The 15,839-nt window shown below is 48.3% G+C and overlaps 1 protein-coding gene across 1 annotated transcript in view; it reads right to left on the reverse strand.

Annotated features, from left to right (window-relative positions):
• Positions 1 to 178: 178 nt before the first annotated feature.
• The window catches only part of LOC103188100 (transcription initiation factor TFIID subunit 4), a 42,127-nt gene continuing 26,466 nt past the window's right edge, over positions 179 to 15,839 (reverse strand). The window contains exons 15-16 of the mRNA XM_007907949.2: positions 13,145 to 13,279; positions 179 to 1,476 (exon numbers count right to left, since the gene is read on the reverse strand). Of these exons, the coding sequence (XP_007906140.2) occupies positions 1,309 to 1,476; positions 13,145 to 13,279 (303 nt within the window). The 3' untranslated portion in view covers positions 179 to 1,308. The remainder of the gene's footprint in view (positions 1,477 to 13,144; positions 13,280 to 15,839) is intronic.

Raw genomic sequence — 15,839 nt, forward strand, 5'->3', positions numbered from 1 at the left:
CTCGCGCTCTGTCTGCTCCATGTTGGCTGGGTTGGGGTTATGGCCTCTCTCAGGGCTACATTGACATCACTCTAGTAATTCCGGGAGGGTAGGGGGAGAGAAACCATGTTGAGCCTCAACCCTTCCCAACACCGCCCCCCCCCCCTCCCGCTCCAACATACTGATGGAAGCAGACGGCGGAGATCGCGGGAAAGTTTAATAAAACAGACGCTTTTACTTCTTTACAAAATAAGTACAAAGTCGCGAGTTTCTGTAGTCGCGGTGCTGCAGTCCCAGCTGGACCGTATGTACAGAGTTTCGTTACCAAAAATAAGGTCATTCTAATAACCAGCGGGCTTTGTAAACACTATGTACACATTAGCGAGACACTTAAAAACCATCTCCTTTCTTTCCTACATGATCACTCGCTCGCCTGTTCACATAAAACACCGTCTTAAATAAGAGTTTGGCAGCAGATCAAGTGCAAATATACTTTTGCTCGTTCTTTAAGAACCATAAAAAATTAAAACTTTTTTAAAAATTGATTGAGAAATCATTTGTGCTTTGTTTCTGTCCCAGCCCCTCCCCCAACTCTCCCCTCCCCTGTGACTCCTGCCCTCCCCCCCACCCCCCCCCAGCTCAGACCTGGAGCCAGGAGTCAATCTGAGACCCAGCCCAGCCCGTGGGGTGAGAGCCAGTGAGTACGCGTCTGACCTGCTTCCAGGTCCCTCACATAGTCAGGCCCACTTCACACTCAGCAATAAAGGGTGCTGTTTTCTCATGGCAAAGTACAGCTCTGGGGAGCTCAGAGGGCTAGTCTTCCTCCCCCACCCACCTTCCAAATTAAAGGTGTTCTTCTACATCCCCATCCCTCTCCTCCCCCCAAATACTCACTGGTGAGACTGTGAGAGCCAGCGACCTCAGGAAGACAATGGGACCGCCCGGCAAAGCTCCCTGAACGTTACACTGGACAGTCAGCGTATAAAAGAAAACGTTAAATAAAGATACAAATACAATAAAGAACAAATTACAGTCGTTCGTTCCCTTGTCCTGAGCACGGGCTGCTCCGCAAACTTACATCAACATCAAGACTCCGACAGGAATATTGGGGGCATGTGAGGGTAGGGGGCAGCCCCCCCACAACCCCCCTCTCACAAACGTGAGATCTGACACAAATGATGATTAAACACTGGGTGTGGACGATCAGTTGGAGGTATCTAAAGTTATAAAAGATGAGGTATGATGAGAGTAAACATGTTTTGTAACTAAATGAATAAAGATTAAAAAGGCACAGGCTGGAGGTGGGGGTGCAGGTAGCTCTCCTGCCCCTCATTTCAGCAGAGCTCGGTACAGTGTGAGCGAGTGGGACGTCTCTGGCTCCTGTTCCATGTAGAAGATTAAGTCCCTGAGGTTCACGCGTGTAACTCGCTGGCGGGTGTACTGACGGCCAGCCGAGGCCCCGGGTCCAGCCTGAAGCCCTGGTGTGGAGGCAGCGTTCTGTGGGGATCAGACACACACAATCAGTACTTACAGCAAAGCTGGGTTAGTCCTCAAAACTACTCAAGTCGTCCATTGTCCTTTCACAGCACGTGTTGGGTATTTCTCACACCTCCACCGCCTGCTATTGTGGAGCCCAACCCGACAGCTCGCCAAAGTCCCGCGCGCTCTCTGGGAGCTCAGATTGACGGCAGCAGTTTGTCAGCCCGGCCCAGGACAGTGCTTTGTGACGGCTCCGCTCCAGCTGTGGTCAACCGGAGAATCAAGCTCCTGCATTTTATGATAACAACAACTTACATTGACATAGAACCCTTCACACGGGGAGCATGTCAGAGGGGGCTGTCCTGCCCTGTGAGCTGGCAAATCCCCCCACATGTAAAGAACCATGTTTACCACAACAATACTGAACTCGAGAAGCAGACAGTTTGGCTACAAGACCCCACCCCCAGGCTTGAAGTGAACGAGCAATTTTCATTATCTGAGGGATTGTCAGCCAGCTTCACTGGGAGAGAGAGAGAAACTTCCCTTGTTCAGTAGCGCCGTGGGATCATTAACGCCCACTTGAACAATGTGACTCAGTTTAACGCTTCACCCCGAGGACAGTACCTGGTACAATCCAGCGCACCCCCTACCCACCCCAGGACTGCACTGGGGCATCAGTCCTGACTGTGAGCTGGACCTCCGGCTACAGTGTCTCACAATAAACCCTGTATCTGCAAACGTCACCAGGCAGACAAGACAAGGCCACGGAGCAAGATGGGACTTCAGGAAAGCGAGAAAGAATAGACGACAAAACTGGGGGCGGGAGAGGGCGGTCCTGACCCTCCAAAGCTCAGCTACTGGTGTGTGTGTAAGAGGGAGGGCACCTTTCTGTATCCAAGCCAAACAAAGGCCAATATTGTCTGTAGCCATAGTAACAAATTAGTGAGCTGAACAGAGAGAGAAAAAGAAAACAAAAACTGGCCTAAGGGAGTGTGCCAGCGCTCCCACACGTTACTCACTCCAGCTTCTCCCAATTCCCAACTAACTCCCACTGCCCTTTTCCTATTGTTTGAAGCTTTTCTTATAAAATATGCTCACCTGTGCATTCACTTACACTCACATCCTCTCACACACAAATCCTCACACACGTCAATGTTCTCACCTACACGTCCTCTCTCTCTCACACAGGCACACACATGACTGTTCTCAGAGCTGTTTCTCAAAGAGTATCTGGTTGTGGATTCCCCCTCGGGCAGCCTGGGCCGGGAGGGAGGAACGGGCTTGGCTCAGGCTCAGGGGCAGATGGTGTTTCCACCGTTTGATCAGCTGCCAGGCTGGGCGCGGCAGGCGGTAGTTTGTGAAAGAATTTAATTTTTNGCCCAAAATGAAATCTCACACACTCCACCGGCCCCAAACAGTCTGAGCTCACTCACTCACAGGCAGCTAGCTCACTGCACCCTAACCCCAGGCACAGACTCTCACTGCACCCTAACCCCAGGCCTGTACACACAGCCCTAACCACACAACCCTATCCCCACTGAGTACACACACAGCCCTAACCCCAGAGTGTACACACAAAGCGTGCAGGATGAGCAAGGTGGGAGGGAAGGTGGGCATAACTCTGTATCACCATCAGTTTGAGTCTGTTTGTGTTGGAAGAGCTCAGATTTTCAGATTTGACTGAGGTCTGAGAAGCTAGAAACGCTGCTCTGCACAGGAAATAACATTTTATCTACATCTATTCAGACACAAATACACACACACTCACAAACACACAAACGTACACACATTCATTCACATGCACAAAGACACACATACACCCTCCGCCCCTCAAGTAACAGATCATTTCTTGATGATCATTTCAATGGCCAGGCAGGGAAAGGCCTGAGTGTGCTGTGATTACTCAGTGGACCTCTGGGAACGCTTTACATTTAGATTTTGTTTTAAATTGGCCACTTTCTGTCTGCTCAGCGCTGGACCAGTGCTGTTCCTGTCTGAGAGGAGGCGAGGTGGGTGAGGAAGCAAAGGGTTAAGGGAGATGGAGCGAGCGGGGATGCTGGGGGGCAAACAGCGCTACACAACACAGCAGCGTTCGTGCGAAGGCAAGTTATTTCCCGAAACACTGCAGACACATGGCCCCAGGCAACCCAAAACCTTTAGAGACTGAAATGGCTCGCAGCAGTTCGAAGTAATAAGGTGTTTTTTTCCTCCTCTTTCTCCTTGACTAAAATAAGGTTTGCACAGCTACACAGCAGCACCAGGGCTGCACAGGTTTTAAACAAAATCAGGGCAATCTGCTCAGTGCAGCTTTTTATTGTAGTTACTAAATTAGTCACAACATCAGCATTGTTCCACCATCCGGCTTTAGTGCAAACAGAATTCCCCACAACATGAACCCTCTCCCCAGACAAGCCGAAATTCTCAAACCTCAACACAGACAACATAAAGAATGTGAGCTCAGAGGGGACAGGGTTGCAAGGGGGTGGGTGGAGATGGACACATGACATAAAACTGTAACAATGGGGTGGGGGGGGGGGTTATTAATCAGAACAGAGCCCCCACTTCCTCCAGAACGTGCTGTGGCCCCACAAACCCTCCCAGGGACGAGCTGCTAATATCTTGCGAGTTACTCCCCTGGTTTGGATGGCCTCGCCATGTTCTGTTGGTGGCCCTGTGACGAGGGAAGCCTTTAGTGCTTACCGGCAGGTTCCGAGTTCCCCTGGATTTGGGGCTGAGATCAGATTTTCTATTCTGGACAGTTCATTCCACCTCTTATAATTTTACCCCCAATCCTTGACAGCGCCTTTCCCTCTCCCCCAATACCACACATGGGGGCTAGATGGGCCGAATGACCTGTTTCCTTACGCTGTATGGAATAATTCCCAGACAATGGGGGGCGTCAGAAATAAAACGTGATAATATCAAAGCTTTCTCTAAGAGCCATGCAGGTACTAATCAATACAACACGCCTCGCGCTAGTCTGACCACGTCTTAAGCACTCTAAAGATCACAGACTGGAACAGCGGCAGTAAGAAGCATATGCTGAGAATACCATCAGCTGTGAGTGCCAGACTGGGAGAGGGTGGGTTATAATAAAATAATCCTTACATTTGATATAGCACTTTTCACGTCTTCTAGACGTCTCAAAGCACTTCACAGAATAGACTGTAAAGTGAATTGACTGTACATTTGTAGGCGAAACGCGGCAGCCAATTGCGAACAGCAGTGTCCCACAAACAGTTGTGACCAAATTGAGTGACCAAATTATTATTATTTTTTGGGAGGGATTATTATCTCCAGAAAAGCTATCCACCAATCGACTAACAACCGGGTTCCTACTTACTGCTAGGTAAACAGAGTAAGGAAACTTGCCCAATATTTTGCACAGCCAGAAATAGAACCCAGGTGTCTCGCTTATGAGGCAAGAGGTCTAACCACTGAGCTACAGGACTCCACAATCAGGCTGGTTCAGAGAGGACGGTAGCGGGGGGGTGGGGGGAGAGAATAAAAGAAAAAATGGGAAGAGCAAACCATATAACCTCATTAACTGTTGGGAACAGAGATATTGTGGGCAGTCAGACAGGCAGACGACAGGCAGACAGTGAGAGGCTGTCCTGGGTGTGTGAGGGAGGGAGGGACAGAACTTCCAGGGCGGGTTCTCAGGCAATAGGTGATGGCAGGTGGAGGTGGTGCCTGCACAGGGACTTCCTCTTGATGTTACCCGAGGCTGTTCATGCTGGCATATGTTCCCAATACTCAGCTACCATCCCTACTCTAGTCACTACACTTTACAGTGAATCAATCCTGTGAAGTGCTCCGAGACTCCCTCCTGACATGAAAGGCGCTGTATCAAAGGGCAGGATTGTTATTTATGAATGCTGCATGCTCTCTGCTGGCTTCACTGAGACATGCAGACAGTGACTCCCTGGCCAGGTCCCCGCCCCTTGGCTGAACATAGTCATCGTTACTAGAGCATCTCATTCAGACAGTTCTTCAATTTGATAAAGACGTTGAAAGGTCTCTTAAACACTTCACAGAATTATTTACTGTGAAGTGTAGTGACTGTGTATTTGTAGGCAACCGCAGCAGCTAATTTGCACCCAGCATCACCCCACAAACAGTCAGGAAGTGAATGACCAATTTTTTATCTGGGGGATTGTCGGTCAGGAAACTCCCTTCTTTTCCAATAGCGCCGTGGGATCTCTAATGCCCACCTGAACAAGCACAGATGGTGAGCCAGGTTTAACACCTCTTCCGAGGCAGCAGTGAGATTTTACAATGCGAAGTTTAAATAAAATCACCCCATTTGATAGAATGTCCCATCACTGGGTAATGTCTCACAGCGATTCAGACAATGAGTCACCTTGAAGGGTAGTTTGGGAAAACGCAGCAGCTAATCTGCGCCAGGGATGATGAACGCCACACATTGGCCGGGACAAGCAGAGCTGATCAAAATCTCCCTGAAACTGGGAGTGACTGCAACACAAATACAGGAAGAAAGAGCTTAAATCTTTGTAGCATCTTCCGACTTCAAAATGTCTCTAAATACTTCACAGTAATTCCTGGCAAGTATTGTGCCTTTTTTTGTAGACTTTTTGACGTCCCAATAAGAGCCGTGAACACGCAACCCTCTGACCTAGAGGCAGGGGTGAGAGTGTGAGTGACTGGCCTCAATGTCCCCAGGGTAAGGATGAGGATATCAGCCAGGACTCCTGCTCCAGACTAGCCAGAGACCACCTCCCCACCACCACCCTAGCTGGAAGTCAAAGCAACCCCCCATCCCCGCAGAATGCTGTGCTACTCCCAAGCACCTCCTGCTGATTAACTTCACTCCACTGGAAGAAGGAAGAAAGGGAGGAGGGGGAGGGAAGAGAGGAAATAGGGAGAAAAGGGGGAGAGAGGAGAAGCAAGAGAGAGTGTGAGGGCAAAGCTGAGTGAGAGAGTGTGGGAGGAAAGAGAGGGAGAGAGAGAGAGAGAAAGGATGCTTTTTTTTAACTAGGAGGGGGTTGAAAGATGCAGACTACGAGCCTATGAGCTATTAAGAGAAGAAATTTCACAAAAGAAAGCGCTGATAACGGGGAGAGATCCATCAGACTCAGCGCTTTATTGGCCAGGCGGACAGCAGTACCTCAAACAGCAACCAATTATAAGTGTCAGGACCGGCCTGAGGCCAGGCCGCCAGCACACACAGTGGGGCAGGTTCCCAATCCTTCACATTCATCAGACACAACAATTAAATGGACCAGTGTTCCCTGAAAGACTAAACCTCGCCTCTCGCGTTCTCTCTCTCTATTTTTGACGCATGTCTCGAGAAAAAAAAATCTATTGATCTCGAGGATGTCCCTTGGCAATTATGAAATATTAAATCCCAGCCGTACTTCTTTTTTTACTCAATTTAATTTTTTTTATATTCATGGCATTTTTCATTTGATCAATTTTAATAAGATAGGCAATACGTTCTGCCAAGGGTTTTTTTGTGTGTATAAAAACTGTTCCACGATACTCTGTGCCTCTCCTGTCTTAAAGGGACATTGTGCATCTCTCTGGAAACTCTGGACGCCTGGACAGCCAAAGTCGTCAGTCGTGTTAATGTCTTACTGCTGACACATACGCACAGCCAAATCCTTGGCGACGCAGCCAACCACAACAACAAGTGATATTTACACGTCGGGAGGATGTCCCAAGGTGCTGGACAGGTAGGGATTTGTATTAGCTGGGGGTTGGGATCATGAGGGGTGGAGGGCAGTTGTAGGAGGGTAATTAAAGGTAAGGTCGGGCCAATAGTGGAATCTCCTCCAGCAGAGGGAAGAGAGGAGACTGATTCCCTGATAGGAGCAGAGGGAAAACCAGTGGAAAATACTGAGTGACCAATGTGTGTTTTTTTAACACTGCTTCTTCAGAGCTGCAATCAACCAACCAGCCAGGCAGACACAGTCACACAGCTAGCACTACACCCAGTTATCTTCTCCTGTCAGCTCTCCCGCAACACAGCAAATCTGGGGGTCCGCGCAGTGGGCGGGGAAAGGGTGTCTGACCTCTCCTGCTGATCATCACTGTAAGCTAGACTAAACAGGGTACATTCACGAGAACTGACATGTCCTCTGGCCCTGCCCTCCACTGGGAGTTACCCGAGGCTCACAAGCCACAGGATAACAGCACGTAGAGCTCCTACCAGGAAGCTCTGACCCTGGCTGTCACAGGAAGCTCTGGGTGTCACAGGAAGCTCTGGCCCTGGGTGTCACAGGAAGCTCTGGGTGTCACAGGAAGCTCTGGATGTCACAGGAAGCTCTGGGTGTCACAGGAAGCTCTGGATGTCACAGGAAGCTCTGGCCCTGGGTGTCACAGGAAGCTCTGGGTGTCACAGGAAGCTCTGTCCCTGGGCGTCACAGGAAGCTCTGGGTGTCACAGGAAGCTCTGGCCCTGGGTGTCACAGGAAGCTCTGGATGTCACAGGAAGCTCTGGCCCTGGGTGTCACAGGAAGCTCTGGGTGTCACAGGAAGCTCTGGATGTCACAGGAAGCTCTGGCCCTGGGTGTCACAGGAAGCTCTGGGTGTCACAGGAAGCTCTGGGTGTCACAGGAAGCTCTGGCCCTGGGTGTCACAGGAAGCTCTGGGTGTCACAGGAAGCTCTGGCCCTGGGTGTCACAGGAAGCTCTGGGTGTCACAGGAAGCTCTGGCCCTGGGTGTCACAGGAAGCTCTGGGTGTCACAGGAAGCTCTGGGTGTCACAGGAAGCTCTGGCCCTGGGCGTCACAGGAAGCTCTGGGTGTCACAGGAAGCTCTGGCCTTGGGTATCACAGAAAGTTCTGGCTCTGGGTGTCACAGGAAGCTCTGGGTGTCACAGGAAGCCTGGCTCTGGGTGTGACTGCAGGTCCCCCAGTGTCCCCACACACCATGATGTGAAGGGGAACGAGGCAGCAGAGTGGGGCCAACTCATCTCTCACACTTCACTGTGTGACTCCAGGGATTTAAATCTGATAAACCTGATATACTTCCTTTAAATAACTAAGATTGAACTGCACATTCAGGATACGGCAGTGGGGGAGGGCCATATCAGCAGGTTGTGGGGTGGGGGACCTTTTTAACATGACCAATGTACAATCACATGATTAGAAATTAGCAGCCTGAAAATTAGGGGTTGAAACTGAGGTAAGACAAAGTCTGTCCCTTCTGTTACAAGGACTCTGTGCTGTGGCAGGACTGTTAGAAGCTGTATTGAAAGAGGAGCCATTGCTGATGAGAGCTCATGGCGTTTTGCTCTTCAATAATCACGGCTTTGCTGTGTGTCTGTCTGGCTGAGTGTCCCAGGCAGCAAGCAGCAGCGTGTGGGGCAAACAAGGAAAATGGGAAGTGGGCAACAAAAAAAATCAGGAATGGGTTGTTTCGTTCACTTCATTAGCTGAGATTACGAGTTTAACTTACAAACCAAGAGGTCAGGAATTCTCATTAAGAACGAGGCCATGTAGCGCTCCAGGGCTCGGTTCAAGAGGAGTCCAATTCTTATTACTAACTACACATTTCAATCTTTCTTTGATGTTTCTTTCTCTCCCCCCCTCCTTTTCTTTCTTTTGGTGAAGGAGCTGATTTTAATTGTAGCTACATGCTGCAGTCATCTTGCCTGAGAGTCAGCCTCCACATCTGCAGCTCCAGTGATATTGGGCGCAGTCCACAGCCCCGGGCAGGTTTTTTTAATGGCTCCCCTTTTCATTTGAGCCTCGGATTGTTTGCCACGTGACTACAGTTCAGTTTAGCTGCAGGAAAAGGGCATCAGTTTTCCCTCTGAGTGTTCCTGATCCAGACAAGGTATGCTGTGAGGTGGGGGGAGCAGCTGGAACAGATTCTCAGTCACTGATACCTTCCTATTAGTTCAGAAAATTTAATATAAAATATAGAGATCCTTTAAAATAGAAGACATGATTTTACAGCTGCGGGGGAAGGGTTGAGGGTGTAGATAGTCTGTCCCCCATTGTAACTGTGTTTGTGACTGACTAGCCAACTCTTAACGCCCGCCACAAAGCAACAACATAAATCCGCATACCCCTCCACCAAGACTTGCAATCGACTCAAGGAGCTTATGGACATTTGTTGTACCAGAAAGGCACTGTGTAAGTGCAAGTTCTCCACTCCTGACACTGCTCAGCTAATCCCAACAATAACCTTCCAAAGCATTGAATGTTCAAAGCACAGTTTTCAGCCATTGTTATCCACACAGAATCAGTGTAGCCAGCAGTCTGGCTTGGCGCTGTACCAGAGTGACACAGAACCTCTGCTCTGTACCTAATCCATGTTATACATGGCCTGGGAGAGACTGATCCTGTCTCTAGGTGCACCTGGGTGATAGAAAGGAACTGGCTTCTGCAGTGGGTTAACACACAGCCCTGCACCCCAGATTTCAGGATCAAATTCTCTCCTTGCTGGCTACTGAGGTTCTTATGTGACAGGTGACAGAAAGACAGAAATTAGAAACTAAAGGACCTGCAGTTACCTAGCCTGATATTGTTACACTATTGTCAAAATACTTCAAGAATAATCACCTTCAAGTGTAGTGACTGTTTCTGTGGTAAACAGCAGCCACTTACACCAACAAGATCTGATTAAGTTGTGAGCAATTTATGTGGATGATTGTTGACCAGAACTCCTGGAGAAATACTCCCAATGGTGTCACCGGATCTCTAATATCCACTCATATGGGTAGATGGGACCTCAAGTTAACGTCTCATCCAAATGATAGAGTACACCCCCTACCACCCCCAAAACTGGAACACGTCAGCCTGGAATGTGAGTTCAACAGCTGACATGGGCTGTGATGCCACAATGTCTTTAACTAACCAATAAATTCACCTTTGGAAGAGTAACGTTAACAGATTTCCACAGAGAGCATGCAGGTGTCAGAGAAAATCAGATTTCCCCCCAAGAGAATGTTTTAAGACTGCGTCAAGATCTTCCCCTAGTCTGTGCAGGGACCAGCTCTCTCCTTCACCACAGAACAACTGCACTGCGCCCTCTTTATTAAAACCAGCCGTCAGCTCACACCCAGGACTTTAAATACAGAGGAGCTCACTGATCTCATCCCTTCCCTCGCCCCAGTTAAAACGTCCCATCGGCGCTGTGTCAACTAATCTTCCTGCGGGAGCTCTCAGGGCCTTTGTCTGCCTCTGGAGCTGAGATCAAGTCAGAGAGACTTGATGGGCTCGGATTGCTATCAGTTTCATCCCCTGAAGCGACTCCAGGTCACAGTCCTCCATGTGCCGTGCATTCACCCTTGCAAATCAGCCCATGCTGAGGCCATATCTGATCTACAAGAGGTAGCAATCACTGACTCTATGTCTGAGAGAGGTCATCCCCACGGCCAGATGCCAGGCAAAGGTCATTATCCATTTAATTTCAACTTGGTACGGATCTGAGAGACGCCTTTGTCTCAGACTCATTTGCAAAGGCAGAGATTTACTGTCAGTGGGAATGAATCAGCGTTGAGAGTCCTCATCAAACTGCCAGTGCCCGCTCCCGGCCTCTGCCCGGGGCTCATTGCTGAGGAGATGAAAACTTCAGTTTAGCTGAAAGCCAGCGAGAGCGAGCGCAGCCACAGCCACAGGGCTTGGACATATCCTGTGACCCTCCCCCTCCCCCGCTCTCTTTCTGGATAAAAAGTCACATTCATTTTGCTCTTGAGAAAGCCAGACGACAGCCAGAGGCACACAATCCATGTGAAACCAAGAAAACGCGAGGTGAAAATGAAGTGAAAATAGGTTAAAATTACATTCCTCTTGCAGTGAGTGCGAGGTCTCCATTTTGATTCTGAAAGCAGAATACATCGCATCGGCATCACCTCCATAGGTCTCAGTGCAATCACAGCTCTCAACACGCAACATGACTCCTTCATCTCAAACCAACCTTACATCACTTTACACGCAGTATATACATTGGCAGTACACATAGCTGGCATCAGTCAGTAAAGAAACACATTTAAATGATAAGCTCCACTTTTAAAATTGCCCAAATATAACTAGGAATGGAGAATGCATCTCAGGCTGGTGATCGAGGTTTCAGTGCACAGTAAAGCTTGCATAAATCTTACAAATCACCTAAGTCATACATGTACCTGAGTCCCATTGACTTTCCTATGAAAATCACTTAATTTCTTTGAACTACTCGTATTTATAAAAGGAGTCATCTCCTAACTCATAACGCTGCTCCCCTATCCTCCATTGCTCCTCATTTACTGGCTGCACTGAATTGCGGGAAATGTAATCTTGACCCATCACCTCATGTGCACTTACCAACTACATTGAATTACACATGCGCAGTGTGGATTGATTAAATCAGATTTTATACAACTTATACAAGTTTGCCTGTAACTCGGACTTGATGTAAGTCACACTAAATATTATGGTCCCGACCAACATGATTTATAATAATAATAGATACGACTTATGTGAGCTTTATGCACAATGTCAGGGTTGTGAGAGTGTGTGAGTGTCTCACGTGTGTGTATGTACATGAGCCCACATGGTCATGGGTGTGAGTGTATAAATAAGTGTGAAAAAACTGCAGGACCAGTGGAGTGACCTGAAGTGCTGCAGTACCCATTTGATGCCACATGATGGAGCTTTCTTACACTTTCTATGGAGCTCTGACAATGTCCCCAGTGCCCAGCGACCAGCAAAGTCCCTGGGACGTAGAGAGTCTCCTCCAGGGAATCACTCACCTCTGTATCACACAGACTGGAGAGCTCTCGGCTCCAACCAGCACCTCATCACACCTGAACCCTTTCAACTGTATGACGAACAGGGGATTCCGCCCCGAGCCACTGGGAATGACAGGAATAAACTTTTCAATCCAACAATGGCACCTCAGAAATAGCCAAAGATTGTTTTCTGGATACAAGCATTCTGTCACCAAAGTGGCTGAGAATTGGTTCAAAGCCCATCTAGTGATGTTTCGCTTCTAAGCCTCCAACAGTTCTCAAAGGAACAGGATGAGTAATGTTCTGGTGTCTGGCTGGTCATGTTGCGGGCAGCTCATTCTTAGACTGTCCTCCATAGATAGCTCAGTGTCAGGAACATCAAGCAGGCCCCCAACCAATGTTTACACACTCACACACATGTTCAACAGCCCTCACACACACACAACCAACCAGTGTTTACGCATACACACTCACACCCCCAATCAGTGTTTACTTACACATGTGTGTTCAACAGTCCTCACACACACACACAACCAGTGTTTACACACACACACACACACAGGTGCTCAACAATTCAGGATATTAGTTATACCAATGTAGTTTCGGGGGCGGTGTGGGGAAGGGGAAGATGAGGGGCTCTCATTTCAACTTGTCTTCTACAATTACTGATTAACTTTCCATTTTCTACTAAAAAACTTAGTGAAAATGCTGCAGTCACCTCAAAAGAGGCTGTGTGACAAGCACCCAACTAACTACTCCTCACACAGTAAAAATAATCCAAGGCTTTGCAGCAGCATAAACCCATTAACACAAGGAATTCATTCACATCAATAAAAGGTTCCTGTGATCTGCCACTAGCTGTCTCCGTATTTAGATTTCACAAGACAACGCGTATGGCATCAATTAAAACAAGAAAACTGAATATTTAATACATCCTCCAACCACCCCCGGCCCGAGCACACCCAGGACATAGCGAGAGTGAATGACTAAACACGACCACTCACCTCACTCTCTGTGGTCACCCCAGCACCCGCCTGGCCAGGGAAGTCCAGCTTACGTTTCTTGCGTGGCCCAATGGCAGCGAGTGCAGTCACGTTGGCATCTCGTTGCCTCATCTGTGCCAGCTCCTGTTGCTGCATCTACCGGGAGGGAGAACAGCGTGTATCAGTACAGAGAGTTCCAGAGGGCAGAGTGTGGCGAGATCTCAGCCCTGAGGGTGGGAAGTGAAAAAGAGTTGAGTTGGAAGAGCAGAGGGTATATACTGGAACACAGGTGTGGAGTTGACAGAGGTAGAGTGTGGTAATACCATGGAAGGATTTGAAGATCAGAACAAGAATAAACATCTAAAGCCAATCAACCCCTCAGACAGACACTGATGGGTACTCACAGAGGGCAGACAGATCAATATTTATTTTCCACATCCAGTGTAGTATTGCCAGCTCCATTACTCTCCGTATCTGATCACTAAAGCACATTCTTCCAGAAGCATTTCAACAGACAATTAAATGCCTGAGATTTGGCTAGTCCATCACACACCATTACAGGACCTCTAGCTCTAACACTGGCTTTCCACCATCCCTGGCTTCCCAAGATTATCAAGGAAACTTTAGGGACTGTCAGGATAAACCGCCACTCCAACCCCCCCACTTCCTTTTTCATTCAACAGATTCACAGCACTTACAAGTTCCGACACCTCCCCTGTAAGCCCCCACCCCCCCACCGGTCTTTTCGCCTGCAGACACTCCTGTAACAGAATGAAGATGCCTGGTGCATCCAGCACAATCATTTTCTTAATATCCCATTAAAGAGCTGCTTTGGGGAAAAGCCAGCTTTGCTTGACCTTTCTTAAATGCTCAACACAGTGACGCCCTGAGTGAAGATTTAGTGACAGGCACTGGGTACATTCTTCACAAACTGCATGACAAATGAAAGGAACGTTGACTAAGGAAACCTTGCATTAATACTAAACCTCTCATTGTACTGTACACAGCTCCAGGGGACTCCATCAGAACTTGCCACATGACCTTTTGGGTCGTTTCCTATAAGCTGCTCTTTACATATCCATCAATATACCAAATACAACACAAGATCCACAATCACTGATGCTTTGCTTTCTTACACCCCCACCACTGGTTACAGGGGCTGTGCCACACTACCACTGGGGACAGAGGGATGTCATCTTAAAATCAGAACTGAGTTGATTCGAAATCAGATCAGAAAACCTTTCTCCACACAAGGACATGGGTAACACAATATGAATTGTGATGTTTAACAGTCACCCAAAGTTAAATACTTGGGAAGGAAAAGGCAGTATGGAGAAATGAAAGATTTGATCGAAAAGAGTGTTCTGGTCGACAATCCCCAAGGTAAAATTGGGCACTTACTTCATTGCTGTTTGTGAAACATTAATATGTGTAAATTGGCTTCAACATTTGCCTACAACAACTGAGGATTCTGACTGATCTGAATTTGTTTTCTCCAAACGAGCAGGTCCTAGTGACAGTGAAAACTCCACCTGTCGAGAGAAATCTTTCCCCCTGAGCGGACAATGCAGAGTAGGGAAGTCTGTCTGTGGCTCTGTACATCACCAGTGCTGATGGACACATCCTGTCAGCTAGGATTTAGTGATTAGTAAGAAAGGGGTAATGGTGCGGGGATCCTGGGTTTGCAAAGTACAATGTGACAAGGATTTGACCGCTCTGTCATCTCAAGGAAGCTCCCTCACCGGCACAGGCTTTCTTCCCAGCACAGCTGAGATTCTTCTATTGTGAACTGATCTGTAAAGGCTCCACATTAGACCCTGCCTTTCCCTCCCCAACAATCTTGGAGCCCCAGCTGAAAGCGGACTGCTTATCGTCCTGAGGTCCATTCCCTTACGCCAATGCTGCCCACGAGCTAATGCATAAATGTCAACTGCCTAATAGATGTAGACACGTCAAGCAGATGGGTAGATCTCAGAGTCGCTTGGGTGAAGATGCCCGAGGGCTGACTCCAGGCCAGAGAGCAGCACATTGTATTACTGCCATTTGTCTGCCACCTGGAGCGCACACCCTGCCTGGGGCACTCTCTAATGTGGCCGATACCCAAAGCTGCCAACCGTGAAGCTTGTGAGGAGCTTGGAGGCCAGGTGCAGAGCTGACACCCTTTCAATTCTTTCAATCAAACTGGAAACTCTTTTAAATAAAAAAGTTTGTTAAAAGATGGAGAGTTTTGTGAATACCATCGAAAAAAGCAAACTAAGAAGTAATAAAGAATGATTAAGACTTTCCTACTGTAGCCAGTCCTTATCCTCGGCTTCTTCACTCACATAGGTCACTGGGTAACCATAAGAAGGGACAGTCCAGGCAGATTTCTCCTGTAGCTGCTGCCCTGGCCGTGATCAGCTAATTCAGCACAGAACAAGGTTAGTCTCGGGATTTGTATGTAGCAAGTTCAGAGCAGAGGCATCGAGAGTCTAACCCAGACCTTCTGCGCATGTCCTTCCGTTTTTTTCTTGCACAGATGTCAGCCTGGCTCAGGTAGTAACTAAATTGCTATCATCAGCAGTGCTCTGGAGTACTTGGCTCAGTAGCTGACTTTCTGTTGCCAAACATATCACCTTGGAGTCAGTTCAGCTCCAGGACGACCCTGCTTACCTCCCCACCAACTAATGTGTGAGTGGGAGAAAAACAGGTAGGAGATGGCTGAAAGGAAAGCCTT

Source organism: Callorhinchus milii, unplaced genomic scaffold (assembly GCF_018977255.1).
Source record: "Callorhinchus milii isolate IMCB2004 unplaced genomic scaffold, IMCB_Cmil_1.0 Scaffold14, whole genome shotgun sequence".
Taxonomy (NCBI): domain Eukaryota; kingdom Metazoa; phylum Chordata; class Chondrichthyes; order Chimaeriformes; family Callorhinchidae; genus Callorhinchus; species Callorhinchus milii.